Source organism: Somniosus microcephalus, unplaced genomic scaffold (genome assembly GCF_052327205.1).
Source record: "Somniosus microcephalus isolate GS21.2 unplaced genomic scaffold, FLI_Smic_1.0 unresolved_chr4, whole genome shotgun sequence".
Classification (NCBI taxonomy): domain Eukaryota; kingdom Metazoa; phylum Chordata; class Chondrichthyes; order Squaliformes; family Somniosidae; genus Somniosus; species Somniosus microcephalus.
Genome location: NW_028225182.1, coordinates 41,584,512 through 41,601,937, shown reverse-complemented (window position 1 = coordinate 41,601,937; position 17,426 = coordinate 41,584,512). Strand labels below are relative to the sequence as shown.

Here is a 17,426-nt window from a genome sequence, read left to right as displayed (position 1 = left end):
CACTAAGCTGGGTGGGCGTGTGTGCTGTGAGGAGGATGCCAAGGAACTCCAGAATGATTTGGACAGTTTGGGTGATTGGGCAAAAGCATGGTAGATACAATATAACGTGGATAAATGTGAGGTTATCCACTTAGGTGGCAAAAACAGGAAGGCAGATTATTATCTGAATGGCAATAGATTGGGAGAAGGGGAAGTGCAACGAGATCTGGGTGTCCTTGTGCACCAGTCGCTGAAGGTAAGCATGCAGGTGCAGTAGGCGGTTAAGAAGGCAAATGGTATGTTGGCCTTCGTAGCGAGAGGGTTTGAGTACAGGAACAAGGATGTCTTGCTGCAGTTGTACAGGGCCTTGGTGAGACCACATCTTGAGTATTGTGTGTAGTTTTGGTCGCGTTATCTGAGGAAGGATGTTCTTGCCATGGAAGGAGTTCAGCGAAGATTCACCAGGCTGATACCTGGGATGGCAGGAATGACGTACGAGGAGAGATTGGGTCGATTGGGCTTATACTCACTGGAGTTTAGAAGAATGAGAGGGGATCTTACTGAAACTTATAAAATTCTGACAGGACTGGACAGACTAGATGCAGGAAGGATGTTCCCGATGGTCGGGGAGTCCAGAACCAGGGGCCACAGTCTAAGGATAAGGGGTAGGCCTTTTAGGACAGAAATGAGGAGGAATTTCTTCACCCAGAGAGTGGTGAACCTGTGGAATTCTCTACCACAGAAGGCAGTAGAAGCCAATTCATTAAATATATTCAAGAAGGAGTTGGATATATTTCTTAAGGCTAAAGGGATCAAGGGGTATGGGGAGAAAGCAGGGACAGGGCACTGAATTTGGATGATCAGCTATGATCGCATTGAATGGCGGAGCAGGCTCAAGGGGCCGAATGGCCTACTCCTGCTCCTATCTTCTATGTTACCCATCGACATTCCGGCTCTCTTTTTATTTCTGCAGGTGTGCTCCGGAAAGCCTGAAATCCGGAACGTTTTCCCACGCGTCTGACGTCTGGATGTTCGGTGTCGTTTTGTGGGAGCTGTTCTCGTACTGCGAGGAGCCCTGGTTGGGAATGTACGGCCGGGAGGTAAAACATAGAAACATAGAAAAATAGCAGTAGGAGTAGGCCATTTGGCCCTTCGAGCCTGCTCCGCCATTCAATATGATCATGGCCGATCCTCTATCTCAATACCATATTCCCGCACTCTCCCCATACCCCTTGATGCCTTTTGTGTCTAGAAATCTATCTATCTCCTTCTTAAATATATTCAGTGAATTGGCCTCCACAGCCTTCTGTGGTAGAGAATTCCACAGGTTCACCACCCTCTGAGTGAAGAAATTTCTCCTCATCTCAGTCCTAAATGTCCTACCCCGTATCCTGAGACTGTGACCCCTCGTTCTAGACCCCCCCCCCCCCCCCCCAGCCAGGGGAAACATCCTCCCTGCATCCAGTCAGTCTAGCCCTGTCAGAATTTTATACGTTTCAATGAGATCCCCTCTCATTCTTCTAAACTCTAGTGAATACAGGCCTAGTCGACCCAATCTCGCCTCATACGACAGTCCTGTCATCCCAGGAGTCAGTCTGGTGAACCTTCGCTGCACTCCCTCTATGACAAGTATATCCTTTCTTGGGTAAGGAGACCAAAACTGCACACAGTACTCCAGGTGTGGTCTCACCAAGGCCCTGTATAACTGTAGTAAGACATCATAAGAGGCCAAAATATCGCCAGTGATTTTCAGCCTGATGAGAGGTTCTGATAGAGTAGATAGAGAAAAGCTCTTTCCTCCGACAAGTGGGTCAATCACCAGGGGCCATCGATTTAAAATAATTGGCAAAAGATCTAGAGGGGAGGTGAGAAGAAAGTTTTTCATAAGAACATAAGATGTAGGAGCAGGAGTCGGCCATTCGGCCCCTCGAGCCTGCTCCGCCATTCAATAAGATCGCGGCTGATCTTCTACCTCATCTCCACTTTGCTGCACTATCCCTTGATTTCCTTAACATCCAAAAATCTATCGCTCTCGGTCTTGAATATACTCAACGGCTGAGCCTCCACAGCCCTCTGGGGTTGAGAATTCCAAAGATTCACCACCCTCTGAGTGAAGAAATTTCTCCTCATCTCAGTCCAAAATGGCCGACCCCTTATTCTGAGACTGTGACCCCTGGTTCTACACTCCCCAGCCAGGGGGAAACATCCTCCCTGCATCTACCCTGTCAATCTCTGTAAGAATTTTGTAAGTTTCAATGAGATCACTTCTCATTCTTCTAAACTCTAGAGAATATAGGCCTAGTCTACTCAATCTCTCCTCATAGGACAATCCCCCCATCCCAGGAACCAGTCTAGTGAACCTTCGTTGCACTCCCTCTATGGAAAGTATATCCTTCCTTAGATACGGAGACTGAAACTGTGCCCAGTACTCCAGGTGTGGTCTCACCAAGGCCCTGTACAATTGTAGCAAGACTTCCTCACAACCCCCTTGCAATAAAGGCCAAGATGCCATTTGCCTTCCTAATTGCTTGTGTCAGTGTCAGTTTTCAATGTCGGCTGTGGCTCAGTGGGCAGCACACTCGCCTCTGAGTCAGAAGGTCGTGGGTTCAAAGTCCCACTCCAGGAGCTTGAGCACAGAAAGCTCGGCTGACGCTCCCAGTGCAGTGCTGAGGGAGCGCCGCACTGTCGGAGGTGCCGTCTTTCGGATGAGACGTTAAACCGAGGCCCCGTCTGCTCTCTCAGGTGGACGTAAAAGATCCCATGGCCATTATTTCGAAGAAGAACAGTGGGGAGTTCTCCCTCAACATTATCTGGTCATTTTCACATTGCTGTTTGTGGGAGCTTGCTGTGCGCAAATTGGCTGCTGTGTATCCCACATTACAACAGTGACTCCAGTTCAAAAAGTACTTAATTGGCTGTAAAGCTATAGAGGCATCCGGTGGTCGTGAAAGGCGCTATAGAAATGCAAGTCTTTCTTTCTTGCTGTAACTGCATGCTAGCTTCCTGTGTCTTTTGCAGTAACAATAAGGGACTCTCTCTCTCCAGATTTTAATGATGATCGATCGGGAAAGGAAGAGACTGGAGCAGCCCGTCGATTGTCCGGCGAATATCTACAACATGGCGCTGCAGTGCTGGTCTGCTGCTCCCGAGGACCGACCGACATTCAGCGCTCTCTGTACACGGATCAAGGAGGTATGGCTGGCTCGTGCTGTTTATGGTGTCTGGTTTCCCGGTTCTCTCTCCTGCCCACCGCTACCAGACCCCCTCCTTGGTACTTCGCCTGACCGTCCGCTTAGACAGCGAGCGGCGTCAGGCTATTCCCCCGTGGGAGAGACGGCATCCGGTGTCAGCCCCTGGCAGCGCGGGACACTGCAGAGTGATTGGGAGTGGGGAGCCAGGACTCTCCTCTTCACGGGAGCCTCGCTCTTGAGCAGAACGTCCCAGTCAGCTAGATTGTTACCTGTAAAAAGGTGGTTTAGTGAGTGTGGTTTAATTGGAACTGCGTGCGATTTTGTGAGTGGGAACGATATCGAGGGGGGCGAGTGCGGTTGTCGAGGGGGCGAGTGCGGTTGTCGAGGGGGGCGAGTGCGGTTGTCGAGGGGGGCGAGTGCGGTTGTCGAGGGGGGCGGAGTGCGGTTGTCGAGGGGGGCGGGTGCGGTTGTCGAGGGGGGCGGGTGCGGTTGTCGAGGGGGGCGGGTGCGGTTGTCGAGGGGGGCGAGTGCGGTTGTCGAGGGGGCGGTTGTCGAGGGGGCGGTTGTCGAGGGGGGCGAGTGCGGTTGTCGAGGGGGGGCGAGTGCGGTTGTCGAGGGGGGCGAGGGGGCAAGTGCGGTTGTCGAGGGGGGCGAGTGCGGTTGTCGAGGGGGGCGGGTGCGGTTGTCGAGGGGGGCGAGTGCGGTTGTCGAGGGGGGCGAGTGCGGTTGTCGAGGGGGGCGAGTGCGGTTGTCGAGGGGGGCGAGTGCGGTTGTCGAGGGGGGCGAGTGCGGTTGTCGAGGGGGGCGAGTGCGGTTGTCGAGGGGGGCGAGTGCAGTTGTCGAGGGGGGCAGAGTGCGGTTGTCGAGGGGGGCGAGTGCGGTTGTCGAGGGGGGCAGAGTGCGGTTGTCGAGGGGGGCGAGTGCGGTTGTCGAGGGGGGCGAGTGCGGTTGTCGAGGGGGGGCGGGTGCGGTTGTCGAGGGGGGCTGGTGCGGTTGTCGGGGGGTACGGGTGCGGTTGTCGAGGGGGGCGGGTGCGGTTGTCGAGGGGGGCGGGTGCGGTTGTCGAGGGGGGCGGGTGCGGTTGTCGAGGGGGGCGGGTGCGGTTGTCGAGGGGGGCGAGTGCGCTTGTCGAGGGGGGCGAGTGCGGTTGTCGAGGGGGGCGGGGTGCGGTTGTCGAGGGGGGCGGGGTGCGGTTGTCGAGGGGGGCGGGTGCGGTTGTCGAGGGGGGCGGGTGCGGTTGTCGGGGGGGGCGGGTGCGGTTGTCGAGGGGGCGAGTGCGGTTGTCGAGGGGGGCGAGTGCGGTTGTCGGGGGGGGCGGTGGCGGTTGTCGAGGGGGGCGGGTGCGGTTGTCGAGGGGGGCGAGTGCGGTTGTCGAGGGGGGCGGGGTGCGGTTGTCGAGGGGGGCGAGTGCGGTGGTCGAGGGGGGCGAGTGCGGTGGTCGAGGGGGGCGAGTGCGGTGGTCGAGGGGGGCGAGTGCGGTGGTCGAGGGGGGCGGGTGCGGTTGTCGAGGGGGGCGGGTGCGGTTGTCGAGGGGGGCGGGTGCGGTTGTCGAGGGGGGCGGGTGCGGTTGTCGAGGGGGGCGGGTGCGGTTGTCGAGGGGGGCGGGTGCGGTTGTCGAGGGGGGCGAGTGCGGTTGTCGAGGGGGGCGGGTGCGGTTGTCGGGGGGGCGAGTGCGGTTGTCGAGGGGGGCGGAGTGCGGTTGTGGAGGGGGGCGAGTGCGGTTGTGGCGGGGGGGCGAGGGGCGTGGGCAGTGGGCGAGCACGGGGGTTAAAGGGCGAGTGTGGGGTTAAAGGGCGAGTACCAATCAGGTTCCTTGTTCTCTCCCTCAGGCTCGTCCAATGGAAGTGAAAGCCCTCCAGGACTTCAGCGAGGCGGGCAAGCTGAAGATGCAGAACAACGATCCCATCACGGTTATCGATGGGCGGTGAGTACCCATTGTGGGCGGGGACAGGGGGGGGGGCGTTGTCTGCCCACCATGTGTGGTACAGCCCACCCTACTGACCTGGAAGAGGGGGGAGAGGTGTTCATATGGGCAGGTCATTCCGTCTTTGGTATCCAGTATCGGTTATTAGGGGGATATATCAGAGAATGTTACAGTGAGGGGTGTGGGGTATATCAGTGAGTGTTACAGTGAGGGGTGTGGGGTATATTAGTGAGTGTTACAGTGAGGGGTGTGGGGTATATCAGTGAGTGTTACAGTGAGGCGTGTGGGATATATCAGAGAGTGTTACAGTGAGGGGTGTGGGGTATATCAGGGTGTGTTACAGTGAGGGGTGTGGGGTATATCAGAGTGTTACAGTGAGAGGTGTGGGGTATATCAGAGAGTGTGACAGTGAGGGGTGTGGGTTATATCAGAGAGTGTTACAGTGAGAGGTGTGGGGTATATCAGAGAGTGTGACAGTGAGGGGTATATCAGAGAGTGTTACAGTGAGGGGAGTGCGGTATATCAGTGAGTGTTACAGTGAGGGGTGTGGGGTATATCAGAGAGTGTTACAGTGAGGGGTGAGGGGTATATCGGGGAGTGTTACAGTGAGGGGGTTGGTCTCTTGTTTTGTTTCTGCGGAGGGATGTGTCCCAGTCTCACTCGCTGCTCTTTGTCCTCTCTAGGCCTGAGCTGGTGTTCTGGCGAGGACAGAACAAGAAAACTCTGCAGGTGGGCCTGTTCCCTCAGGCCTACGTGACCGCCATCACGGCCCGCTCGGGGCCAGTCATCAGCTGCCCGTTGAGGAGCAGCTTTGTCCACTCTGGGCACGGGGACATCGACCCGCGTCGCTCCTGGGGCTTCCCGGAGAAGGTCAACGAGTAAGTCTCCAGTTCAAGGCCTTTGCCAAGCTCCTGTTGTTGGGCCCCTTTTACAGACTGGGGACCGACAACTGAGAACCTGACAGTATAAAGATAAATAGCTGTCGTGGCTGCCGGGGAGAGCCTCCGTCTGTGGGCTGTACCGAGCAGGAAAGTCCCAGGCTCCATCCGCGGCCTAGTGCTGGGTTGGAATAAAAACAGAAAATGTTGGAAATACTCAGCAAGTTGAGCAGCATCTGTGGAGAGCGAAACAGCGTTAACATTTCAGTCCAATGGCCTTTCGGCCGTGCTGGGTTGGGTTAGGAGCTGTACAGTCAGTTAGACTTCGGGAAATTGGCAGGGTTTTTTTTATATTCCTTCACGGGATGTAGGCGTCTATGACAAGGCCAGCAATTATTGCCCATCCCTAGTTGCCCTTGAGAAGGTGGTGGTGAGCCGCCTTCTTGAACCGCTGCAGTCCGTGTGGTGAAGGTGCTCCCACAGTGCTGTTAGGGAGGGAGTTCCAGGATTTTGACCCAGCGACGATGAAGGAACGGCCGATATATTTCCAAGTCTGGATGGTGTGTGACTCGGAAGGGAACTTGGAGGTGGTGGTGTTCCCCTGCGCCTGCTGCCCTTGTCCTTCTAGGTGGAAGAGGTCGCGGGTTTGGGAGGTGCTGCCGAAGAAGCCTTGGCGAGTTGCTGCAGTGCATCTTGTAGATGGTACACACTGCAGCCACGGTGCGCCGGTGGTGGAGGGAGTGAATGTTTAAGGTGGTGGATGGGGTGCCAATCAAGCGTGGCTGCTTTGTCCTGGATGGTGTCGAGCTTCTTGCTCCTGATCCTTCAGGAAGAATAACTTGGAACTTGGGAGGTGTCTGGTGCTACCAGGGGTGGAGCGTTGCTGGGAAGAGGCCACACAACCGTCCTCCTGGCATGAAGGGGCCGAAGGTCAAAGGTCTGAAGAATTAGTGGGAATGTGACGTACATTGAGGGGTTACCATGGGATACAACTTCTGCCCGGCAACAGTGTGCAGCGTCTGGAATGAAATAGGGACATTTTGGCCTCCATTCCATTGGCCGCCTTCTCCTCCCCCAATTACCCTTTCCCTTCAAAGGCCCTTCAGAGGTCAGTCACAAGGAAGGACATTCGGCCCATCTCAGCCCATCCGTCTGAACGACCTTCAGTACTCCCCAAGTGATTCCGGGGACATTTTGAGAACATATGAAAAATGAACAGGAGTAGGAGTCGGCCATTCGGCCCTTCGAGCCTGCTCCGCCATTCTCTAAGATCATGGCTGACCTTCGACCTCAGCTCCACCTTCCCGCACTATCCCCATATCCCTTCGTTCCCTTGGTGTCCAAACATCTATCGATCTCTGTCTTGAATATACTCAATGACGGAGCCTCCACAGCCCTCTGAGGTAGAAAATTCCAAAGATTCACCACCCTCTGAGTGAAGAAATTTCTCCTCCTCTCAGTCCGAAATGCCTCTGATACCTTGCCCACCCCAACTACTCCCTTTCTATGTCCCAGGGATATGTTCCCCTTGCTCTCTCCCACCACCGCCCCCTGCAGGTGTTCCACGGCCCGCTCCATTGTTGTGTCATAGAGTCATAGAGCTATGCAGCACAGAAAGAGGCCCTTCGGCCCATCGTGTCCGCGCCGGCCATCAAGCCCTGTCTAATCTAATCCCATTTTCCAGCACTTGGTCCGTAGCCTTGTATGCTATGGCGTTTCAAGTGCTCATCTGAATGCTTCTTGAATGTTGTGAGGATTCCTGCCTCTACCACCCTTTCAGGCAGTGAGTTCCAGATTCCAACCACCCTCTGGGTGGAAAAAGCTTTTCCTCGAATCCCCTCTAAACCTCCTGCCCTGTACCTTGAAACTATGCCCCCTGGTTATTGACCCCTCTACTAAGGGGAAAAGTTCCTTTCTATCTACCTTATCAGTGCCCCTCATAATTTTGTACACCTCAATCAGGTCCCCCCTCAGCCTTCTCTGCTCTAAGGAAAACAACCCCAGCCTGTCCAGTCTCTCTTCATAGCTGAAGCGCTCCAGCCCAGGTAACATCCGGGTGAATCTCCTCTGCAATGCAATCACATCCCTTGTGCTTTCACCCATTCTGTTCACTGACTGACCTCTCTGATCTTGCAGGAAATCTTGGAGTAACCTACTGGACAACATGAACCCGATTCAGCTGCTGAAGATGTCGGGTAAGTCATTGTCAGGAGAGAAGACGGGGGCAGGCGGGGGGGGGCGGCGTGATTCGACTCAAACTGTCGCTGAATCAGTACGAGCTTCTTACAGATACGAGTGTTACCCAATCTCCCATCCTTTTCCCTCTGATTCATCGGAGGGCAGTTAAGAGTCGACCACCTTGGTGTGGGATTGGAGTCACGTTTGGGCCCAGGCCGGGTAAGAACGGTAGGTTTCCCTCACGGAAGGACGAGTGAAGCAGTTGGATTTTTACGATTAGCTTCACGGTCACTCCTACTGACTTTTAAACTAAATTCAAATTCTTGAAGTCCCTACTGGTCGTGGTACGGAACTAGCGAACGTGAGGCCCTGAATTCAAATGGCATTCAGTAAATCTGGTGGTTTGTGGGCCGGTGCCAGCGATGTGACACATGAAGCCACCAGATGGTCGTAAAACCCAAGTGGTTCACTCATGTCCTTGAGGGAAGGGACCCTGCGTCCTTGCCCAGCCTGGGCCTACATGGTGGGGGGGGGGGCGGGGGGGGGTTGGTCCTTAATATCCTCAGGGCAACTCGCGGTGGACGATAAATGCTGCCTTGCTAGTATCGCCCACATCCCAAGAACAGATATAAAAATGGGCATCATTTAGGTGTCAGCTGTGGCTCAGTGGGCAGCGCCCTCGCCTCTGAGTCAGAAGGTCGTGGGTTCAAGTCCCACTCCAGAGACCTGAACACACAATCTAGGCCGACACTCCCAGTGCCAGTACTGAGGGAGTGCCGCACTGTCGGAGGTGCCGTCTTTCGGATGAGACGTTAAACCGAGGCCCCGTCTACTCTCTCAGGAGGACGTAAAAGACCCCACGGCCAAGAGCAGGGGAGTTCTCCCCAGTGTCCTGGGCCAATATTTATCCCTCAATCAACATCAATAAAAAACAGATGATCTGCTCAGTATCTCATTGCTGTTTGTGGGAGCTTGCTGTGCGCAAATTGCTGCGTTTCTTACATTACAACAGTTGACCACATTTCAAAAAGTACTTCATTGGCTGTGAAGCGCTTTGGGACGTCATGAGGTCGTGAAAGGCGCTATAGAAATGCAAGTCTATCTTTCTGTTTATCTTTCCTTCTTTCTTTCTATCTATATATCTGTCTGTGTCTATCCATCCGACATAGAGCGGGGTGTGTAGCCAGCTGACCCGTATAAGTACTCCTTACTGTAGCGTACAATTTCCTGACTAGGCCCGCCTGTGTTTTTGGATCCTCAGGCCTATCCCGAAGTTTGGACTCGAACATCGACAGCAAGGACCAGTTGTCCGAGATCGCCCACACGCCAGAGCCGAACCCGAAGCCCGTCTCCAAGGAGCGCCTCAGACGGATCAGCGAGCAGGCCGCGGCAGTCCGGGCCGCCAGGGGCCAGGCGAACGAGAAGCCGAGGAAAGGACCCAGCTGGGCCGCCGAGGCCGAAGACGTGGTTCCCGCCATGGCCAAGCTGCGGCTGAGGACCGCCCAGCCCAGGCCCAGCTGTTGGCCCGTGGTCTTGCCCCAGGTGGACCTCCACCTTCCCGGGCTTCCAGGCCAGCAGACAAGCAGCGCCAGCGAACGCGGCAGGCAGGAGCAAGAGGCAGCCGGCCGGCTGGGGCTCGAGGCCCACTCTAAGATGGCCGCCCAGCTCCACCTCCCAACGGAGCAGAAGAAGGACTCGAGGGGCTTCAGGCCGAGCGAGCAGCAGCAAGGTAGACCCCGAGGTCCCAGGGGCAATTATCTCCACAAGAATATCCCCGAGGAGACGCGAGCATCCCATCCAGAGGCTGGGCTTAACCGGCAGGGGAGCGGCCCTAGTCTACAGGACAAAATTAAACGTGTACGTTATCACCGAGAGAATCTATCGATGCTAGCTGATCACCCGTGGCGGCACTCGCAAGAGTAGCCTCGGGACAACAGCTAAGATGCACTTAGTTCAGACCTGTCCCCTTTAAGGCTGCTCTGAGGCACTGCCTGCGGGTGGGCGGGCGGGGCGGGGGGCTGAGTGCAGGGTTGTACCGGTACACTCGGGGCCAATTAGAAACGAATTGTTGAGGGAGGTTTCTGTAGGTTGGCGGCTGCCGATAAAATCCTTAGGGAGTTAAGCAAAGATTGATACCTGGGATGGCAGGAATGACGTATGAGGAGAGATTGGGTCGATTGGGCTTGTACTCGCTGGAGTTTAGAAGAATGAGAGGGGATCTCATTGAAACTTATAAAATTCTGTCAGGACTGGACAGACTAGATGCAGGAAGGATGTTCCCGATGGTCGGGGAGTCCAGAACCAGGGGTCACAGTCTAAGGATAAGGGGTAAGCCATTTAGGAGAGAGATGAGGAGGAATTTCTTCACCCAGAGAGTGGTGAACCTGTGGAATTCTCTACCACAGAAGGCGGTAGAGGCCAATTCATTAAATATATTCAAGAAGGAGTTGGATATATTTCTTAAGGCTAAAGGGATCAAGGGATATGGGGAGAAGGCAGGGACAGGGTACTGAATTTGGATGATCAGCCATGATCTCATTGAATGGCGGAGCAGGCTCGAGGGGCCGAATGGCCGACTCCTGCTCCTATCTTCTATGTTTCTATGTTTGGGAAGAAGGTCAGAAAAATCTACCGAGCAGGAAGCGACTTGACATTCTGAAGTGGGATGGAGGCGGAGGACGTAGAGTGCGGGCGGCCGGGTCAGAAACAGGAACTCCAGACTGTTGCCGAGCAACTGGAGCCCACCACACACACACATTGGGAACGTTTTATTTTAAAGCTCTCTTAACGTGACGCTAGGGAAACTGTTCATTGAACTTTTAACAGTAACGAAATAGGAATTGAAGCCAACGTTGGTACAGGTGGAAGCAGAGGGGGGTGTGAGGGGTGGGGAGAATGGAGGGGGTGGGGGCTGAATGGTGGGCACACGGGGGAGGGGCTGAGTGGGGGAGGGGCTGAGTGGGAGGGGCTGTGGGGGAGGGGCTGAGTGGGGGAGGGGCTGAGTGGGGTGAGTCGGGGGAGGGGGGTGAGTCGGGGGAGGGGGTGAGTCGGGGGAGGGGGGTGAGTCGGGGGAGGGGGTGAGTCGGGGGGAGTGGGGGAGGGGCTGAGTGGGGAGAGCCAGGGGAGGGGCTGAGTGGGGAGAGCGGGGGAGGGGCTGAGTGGGGAGAGCGGGGGAGGGGCTGAGTGGGGAGAGCGGGGGAGGGGCTGAGTGGGGAGAGCGGGGGAAGGGGCTGAGTGGGGGAGAGGCTGAGTGGGGGAGGGGCTGAGTGGGGAGAGCCGGGGGAGGGGCTGAGTGGGGAGAGCGGGGGAAGGGGCTGAGTGGGGGAGGGGCTGAGTGGGGAGAGTGGGGGAGGGGCTGAGTGGGGAGAGCGGAGGAAGGGGCTGAGTGGGGAGAGCGGGGGAAGGGGCTGAGTGGGGGAGGGGCTGAGTGGGGAGAGCCGGGGGAGGGGCTGAGTGGGGAGAGCGGGGGAGGGGCTGAGTGGGGAGAGCGGGGGAGGGGCTGAGTGGGGAGAGCGGGGTAAGGGGCTGAGTGGGGGAGGGGCTGAGTGGGGAGAGCCGGGGGAGGGGCTGAGTGGGGAGAGCGGAGGAAGGGGCTGAGTGGGGGAGGGGCAGAGTGGGGGAGGGGTTGAGTGGGGAGAGTGGGGGAGGGGCTGAGTGGGGAGAGTGGGGGAGGGGCTGAGTGGGGAGAGTGGGGGAGGGGCTGAGTGGGGAGAGTGGGGGAGGGGCTGAGTGGGGAGAGTGGGGGAGGGGCTGAGTGGGGAGAGTGGGGGTGGGGCTGAGTGGGGAGAGCCGGGGGAGGGGCTGAGTGGGGAGAGCGGGGGAAGGGGCTGAGTGGGGAGAGCGGGGGAAGGGGCTGAGTGGGGAGAGCGGGGGAAGGGGCTGAGTGAGGGAGGGGCTGAGTGGGGAGAGCGGGGGAAGGGGCTGAGTGGGGGAGGGGCTGAGTGGGGGAGGGGCTGAGTGGGGAGAGCGGGGGAAGGGGCTGAGTGGGGGAGGGGCTGAGTGGGGAGAGTGGGGGAGGGGCTGAATGGGGAGAGTCGGGGAGGGGCTGAATGGGGAGAGCGGGGAGGGGCTGAGTGAAAAAGCAGGAGGAGATTCTTAATGAGAGGAGGGGGAAATGGGCTGTTGAATAGCGGAGTGGAGGCCGTCGGGTGTGGGGGAGCGGGAGAAGGGCAGGGAGTGGTGTACTGTCGAATGCTGAGAGGTGGACACCGAGGGTTTGATGGGGGCGTAGACCGAGTTGAATGTTCTCACCCCTGTGATGCACTCAAACTCGCTCTCACTCACTCGCACGTGCTCATAGCACCTGACTCTCAATTTCCATGCTCCTTGCCCGTTAGGTCCAGGAGGCGGTGCATGGAGTTACCACAGAGGAATGCCGCAACGCCTTGCAGGTCACCAACTTCGATACACAGAAGGCCATCCAACACTTGAAGGTAAGGGGGGTGGTATCGGGCCGGTGAGGAGGTAGCGGAGCGAGCGAGGGGGGTGGTGGAGGAGTATCGGGCCGGTGAGGAGGTAGCGGAGCGAGCGAGGGTGGGGTGGGGGAGGAGTATCGGGCCGGTGAGGAGGTAGCGGAGCGAGCGAGGGGGTGGTATCAGGCCGGTGAGGAGGTAGCGGAGCGAGTGAGGGGGGGGGGGGTATCGGGCTGGTGAGGAGGTAGCGGAGCGAGCAAGGGGCGGGGGGGCGGGGGTATCGGGCCGGTGAGCGATTAACGGAGCAAGCGAGCGGGTATTGGCCAGTGATGATGATGAGCTGAGCAAGCACGGGCAGCAGGTGCCTGCTGCAAGGTTGGGTAGGGAAGAGGTTAAGTGCCTTCTTGTTTCATTTCATTAAGCTGAGCTCTATTAACAGCTGATAAGAGGGGTTCTAGAAGGGTGACTATCGTCAGAATACATTTTGGGATACAGTATGCGAGTAATTTGAGACATGATGTGGTGAGTGTAGCATTGAGTAGACTCGGCCTATACTCTCTGGCGTTTAGAAGAATGAGAGGTGATCTCATTGAAACGTTTCAGATTCTGAGGGGGATTGACAGGGTAGATGCTGAGAGATTGTTTCCCCTGGCTGGAGAGTCTAGAACCAGGGGTCACAGTCTCAGGATAAGGGGTCGGCCATTTAGGACTGAGATGAGAAATTTCTTCATTCGGAGGGTTGTGAATCTTTGGAATTCTCTACCCCAGAGGGCTGTGGAGGCTCAGTCGTTGAGTATATTCAAGGCTGAGATCGATAGATTTTTGGACTCGAGGGGAATCGAGGGATATGGGGATCGGGTGGGAAAGCGGACTCATCCCAGCCAAGGTAGCGCCAGGGGGTGATCCAGGGTTATTGGAAAGGAGAGTCTTCCAGGGTTGCCCGCTCCTGATCGCTGTCTGGTGACCCCATTGTGTCAAAAAAAGCATGGGTTTGGAGGTCAGGGGTGAGGGGGCATGACTGGGCCTGGCAGACGTGCCCTCGTGAGGAGGATGCACTTGGGTGAAGTGCCAGAGTGCATCTGGTGCCCACTATACCCTTTGCCCAGCAACAGTCAGCACCTTCAGGAGAAAACATAGAAACATAGGAGATAGGAGCAGGAGTAGGCCATTCGGCCCCTCGAGCCTGCTCCGCCATTCAATGAGATCATGGCTGATCATCCAAATTCAGTACCCTGTCCCTGCCTTCTCCCCATACCCCTTGATCCCTTTAGCCTTAAGAAATGTATCCAACACCAGAGAAGGGCAAGAGTATGAGATGTGAGGCCGAAGATCGGCCATGATCTTATTGAATGGCGGAGCAGGCTCAAGGGGCCGCCTGGTCTACTCCTGCTCCTAATTCTTCTGTTCCGCCCAAGAATGCTAAGAACATACGACTTTGGACCTATGGTTCCCAAAGCTATCCACCACTGGGGGTATTCCTCGCCTCGTGTTTGGGTCTGTTGTAGATTCATTGACAGAGATTGACTGCGAGGATTAGTCAACAGCTCCCATTATCCCCGTGACTACCAGGAAGATGAACGAGACAGGCCACGGCCCTTTTTTTTCTCGTCTAGCAAGTCCTACGTTCCTATTGCCGCCACCGTCGCCCTTACAGTCCCTCAACTTGCTTTCCATTAGATCCAACAACTTTACAATATGAGTCAGAAGTCCCGCGAGGAATGCCAACACATCCTGCAGGACTTTAATTGGAGCCTGGAGAATGCCAGCCAGTACCTGCTGAAGAAGAAGGTGAGTAGGTTTGGTGGGATAAGGCAGCGCCCCGTGCGGGACAGGCCTTGTGGAGCCCCAGGATCAATCCTTGGGCTAGGCGGAATTAACTCATCCCAGCCAGGGGGTGATCCGGGCTTATTGGAGAGAGGAGTCTCCCAGGATTGGCTGCTCCTGACCGCTATCTGGTGACCCCTGTGTCAAAAAAGCATGGGTTTGGAGGTCAGGGGTGAAGGGGCACGACCCGGGCTTGGCAGATGTGCCCTCGTGAAGGAATCACTTGGGTGAAGTGCCAGAGTACATCGAGAGCCCATGAAACCTTTACCCAGCAGCAGTCAGCACCTTCAGGAGGAGAAGGGCAAGAGTAAAATAATAGAGTATGGAATGTGATCTGGTGAAGGGGAATTTTATCTGCCCCTGTATCTAGCCCATGCTGTACCTTCCCTGGGAGTGTTTGATGGGACAGTGTAGAGGGAGCTTTACTCTGTATCTAACCCGTGCTGTACCTGCCCCGGGAGTGTTTGATGGGACAGTGTAGAGGGAGCTTTACTCTGTATCTAACCCGTGCTGTACCTGCCCCGGGAGTGTTTGATGGGACAGTGTGGAGGGAGCTTTACTCTGTATCTAACCCGTGCTGTACCTGCCCTGGGATTGTTTGATGGGACAGTGTAGAGGGAGCTTTACTCTGTATCTAACCCGTGCTGTACCTGCCCTGGGAGTGTTTGATGGGGACAGTGTGGAGGGAGCTTTACTCTGTATCTAACCCGTGCTGTACCTGCCCTGGGAGTGTTTGATGGGACAGTGTAGAGGGAGCTTTACTCTGTATCTAACCCGTGCTGTAGCTGCCCTGGGAGTGTTTGATGGGATAGTGTAGAGGGAGCTTTATTCTATATCTAACCCATGCTGTACCTTCCCTGAGAGTGTTTGATGGGATAGTCCAGAGGGAGCTTTACTCTATATCTAACCCGTGCTGTACCTGCCCTGAGAGTGTTTGATGGGACAGTGTAGAGGGAGCTTTACTCTGTATCTAATCCGTGCTGTACCTGCCCTGAGCGTGTTTGATGGGACAGTGTAGAGGGAGCTTTACTCTGTATCTAATCCGTGCTGTACCTGCCCTGGGAGTGTTTGATGGGACAGTGTTGAGGGAGCTTTACTCTGTATCTGACCCGTGTTGTACCTGCCCTGGGAGTGTTTGATGGGACAGTGTAGCGGGAGCTTTACTCTGTAACTAACCCGTGTTGTACCTGCCCTGGGAGTGCTTGATGAGACAGTGTCGAGGGAGCTTTACTCTGTATCTAACCCGTGCTGTACCTGCCCTGGGAGTGTTTGAAGGGACAGTGTAGAGGGAGCTTTACTCTGTATGTAACCCATGCTTTACCTGCCTTGGGAGTGTTTGATGAGACAGTGTAGAGGGAGCTTTATTCTATATCTAACCCATGCTGTACCTTCCCTGAGAGTGTTTGATGGGATAGTCCAGAGGGAGCTTTACTCTGTATCTAACCCGTGCTGTACCTGCCCTGAGCGTGTTTGATGGGACAGTGTAGAGGGAGCTTTATTCTATATCTAACCCATGCTGTACCTTCCCTGAGAGTGTTTGATGGGATAGTCCAGAGGGAGCTTTACTCTGTATCTAACCCGTGCTGTACCTGCCCTGAGCGTGTTGGATGGGACAGTGTAGAGGGAGATTTACTCTGTAACTAACACGTGCTGTACCTGCCCTGGGAGTGTTTGATGGGACAGTGTAGAGGGAGCTTTACTCTGTATCTGACCCGTGTTGTACCTGCCCTGGGAGTGTTTGATGGGACAGTGTAGCGGGAGCTTTACTCTGTAACTAACCCGTGCTGTACCTGCCCTGGGAGTGTTTGATGAGACAGTGTAGAGGGAGCTTTACTCTGTATCTGACCCATGCTGTTCCTGCCTTGGGACTAATATAATAATAGAAACCAAACACGTCAATTTGTCACGCGTTTTTCTGAATAGACTTCCTGTTTTCCACTTGCAGTTGAAATCCTGAGGATCCCACGAGGAATCGAAAGAACGTGGCAGGAATCTTGCTTCAGCAATGGACTGGACGACAGAAATCTATGGACATCTTTTTGGACTGCTGTTGCCCAGCTTTGTGTAGAGATTCGAGTATTTTGCGGGTGAACTTAGACCCGCTCGATTTGTTGGCAGGTATCACATTGATATCCGTGTGCCGATAGGTCGGCTCCTGTGTGGCCTCCTCCAGTGCTCAGGAAGGGAATGACGATGGCAGTGAAGGGGGAAAGCCTGTGGGCAGTGACCTTTCACCCCATTCCTCCTCCCCCAAGCCGTTTGAATTCAACGTGCCGTGTGAGAATTTCGGCCTGGTTTCGTGCGACGCGATTGGTCCCCGGGGTGGGGAGGGGGGGGGGGTGGTTGCTGGGTAAGGGGAGAGGTGAGGTTGTTTACTTGTTCGCGTGACCGGGTTCACGTGATCCAGAGAGTCGCCTGGTTCGAAACGCCAGGCCGTGAATGGAACGACTTCACCTCCCGATAGATCGCGGCATCCAGGTGTACCAGACTGGAAAAGCCCAGTGTCGGGGAAATGTCACACGCCAACTCCCACACCCCTCTCAAAAAAAATCTTTCTCCAGCTACTTCTCCAACTCTAAATAGAACGCACAGCACAGAAACTGGCCACTCGGCCCAACTGATCCGTGCCGGTGTTTATGCTTCACACGAGCCTCCTCCCACCCCTCTTCATCTCACCCCATCAGCACATCCTCTATTCCTTTCTCTCTATGTGTTTAGCTATAATAAAAACAGAAAATGCTGGAGATACTCAACAGGTCAGGCAGCATCTGTGAAAAGAGAACAACAGAGTTAACGGGCAGGATTTTCATTGGGCCGTGGAGTCGGGGTTGGAGGCATTGGGGGGGGGGGGGGGGTTAAAATCCTGAAATCGGGGATCCCGACCCCATCCCAACCCCAACCCGCCTCCATGCCAGTTTCAAAGGCGGCGGGTACCCGCCCCGCACTGGGACCCGCCTCCCTGAGGCGGGAAGGGGATTAGTGCCAATTAACTGCCTGTTAACAGGTAGTTAACAGGCAGTTTTTAGCCTAATCCCTATTT

The 17,426-nt window shown here is 55.7% G+C and overlaps 1 protein-coding gene across 1 annotated transcript in view; it reads left to right on the top strand.

Annotated features, from left to right (window-relative positions):
• Positions 1-16,706, top strand: part of tnk1 (tyrosine kinase, non-receptor, 1) — a 34,542-nt gene extending 17,836 nt beyond the window's left edge. Inside the window, exons 6-14 of the mRNA XM_085977383.1 lie at positions 953-1,079; positions 3,025-3,171; positions 5,000-5,094; positions 5,778-5,972; positions 8,109-8,167; positions 9,412-10,007; positions 12,488-12,583; positions 14,240-14,350; positions 16,332-16,706. Coding sequence (XP_085833509.1) covers positions 953-1,079; positions 3,025-3,171; positions 5,000-5,094; positions 5,778-5,972; positions 8,109-8,167; positions 9,412-10,007; positions 12,488-12,583; positions 14,240-14,350; positions 16,332-16,343 — 1,438 coding nt within the window. The 3' untranslated portion in view covers positions 16,344-16,706. The remainder of the gene's footprint in view (positions 1-952; positions 1,080-3,024; positions 3,172-4,999; positions 5,095-5,777; positions 5,973-8,108; positions 8,168-9,411; positions 10,008-12,487; positions 12,584-14,239; positions 14,351-16,331) is intronic.
• The last annotated feature ends 720 nt before the right edge of the window (positions 16,707-17,426 follow it).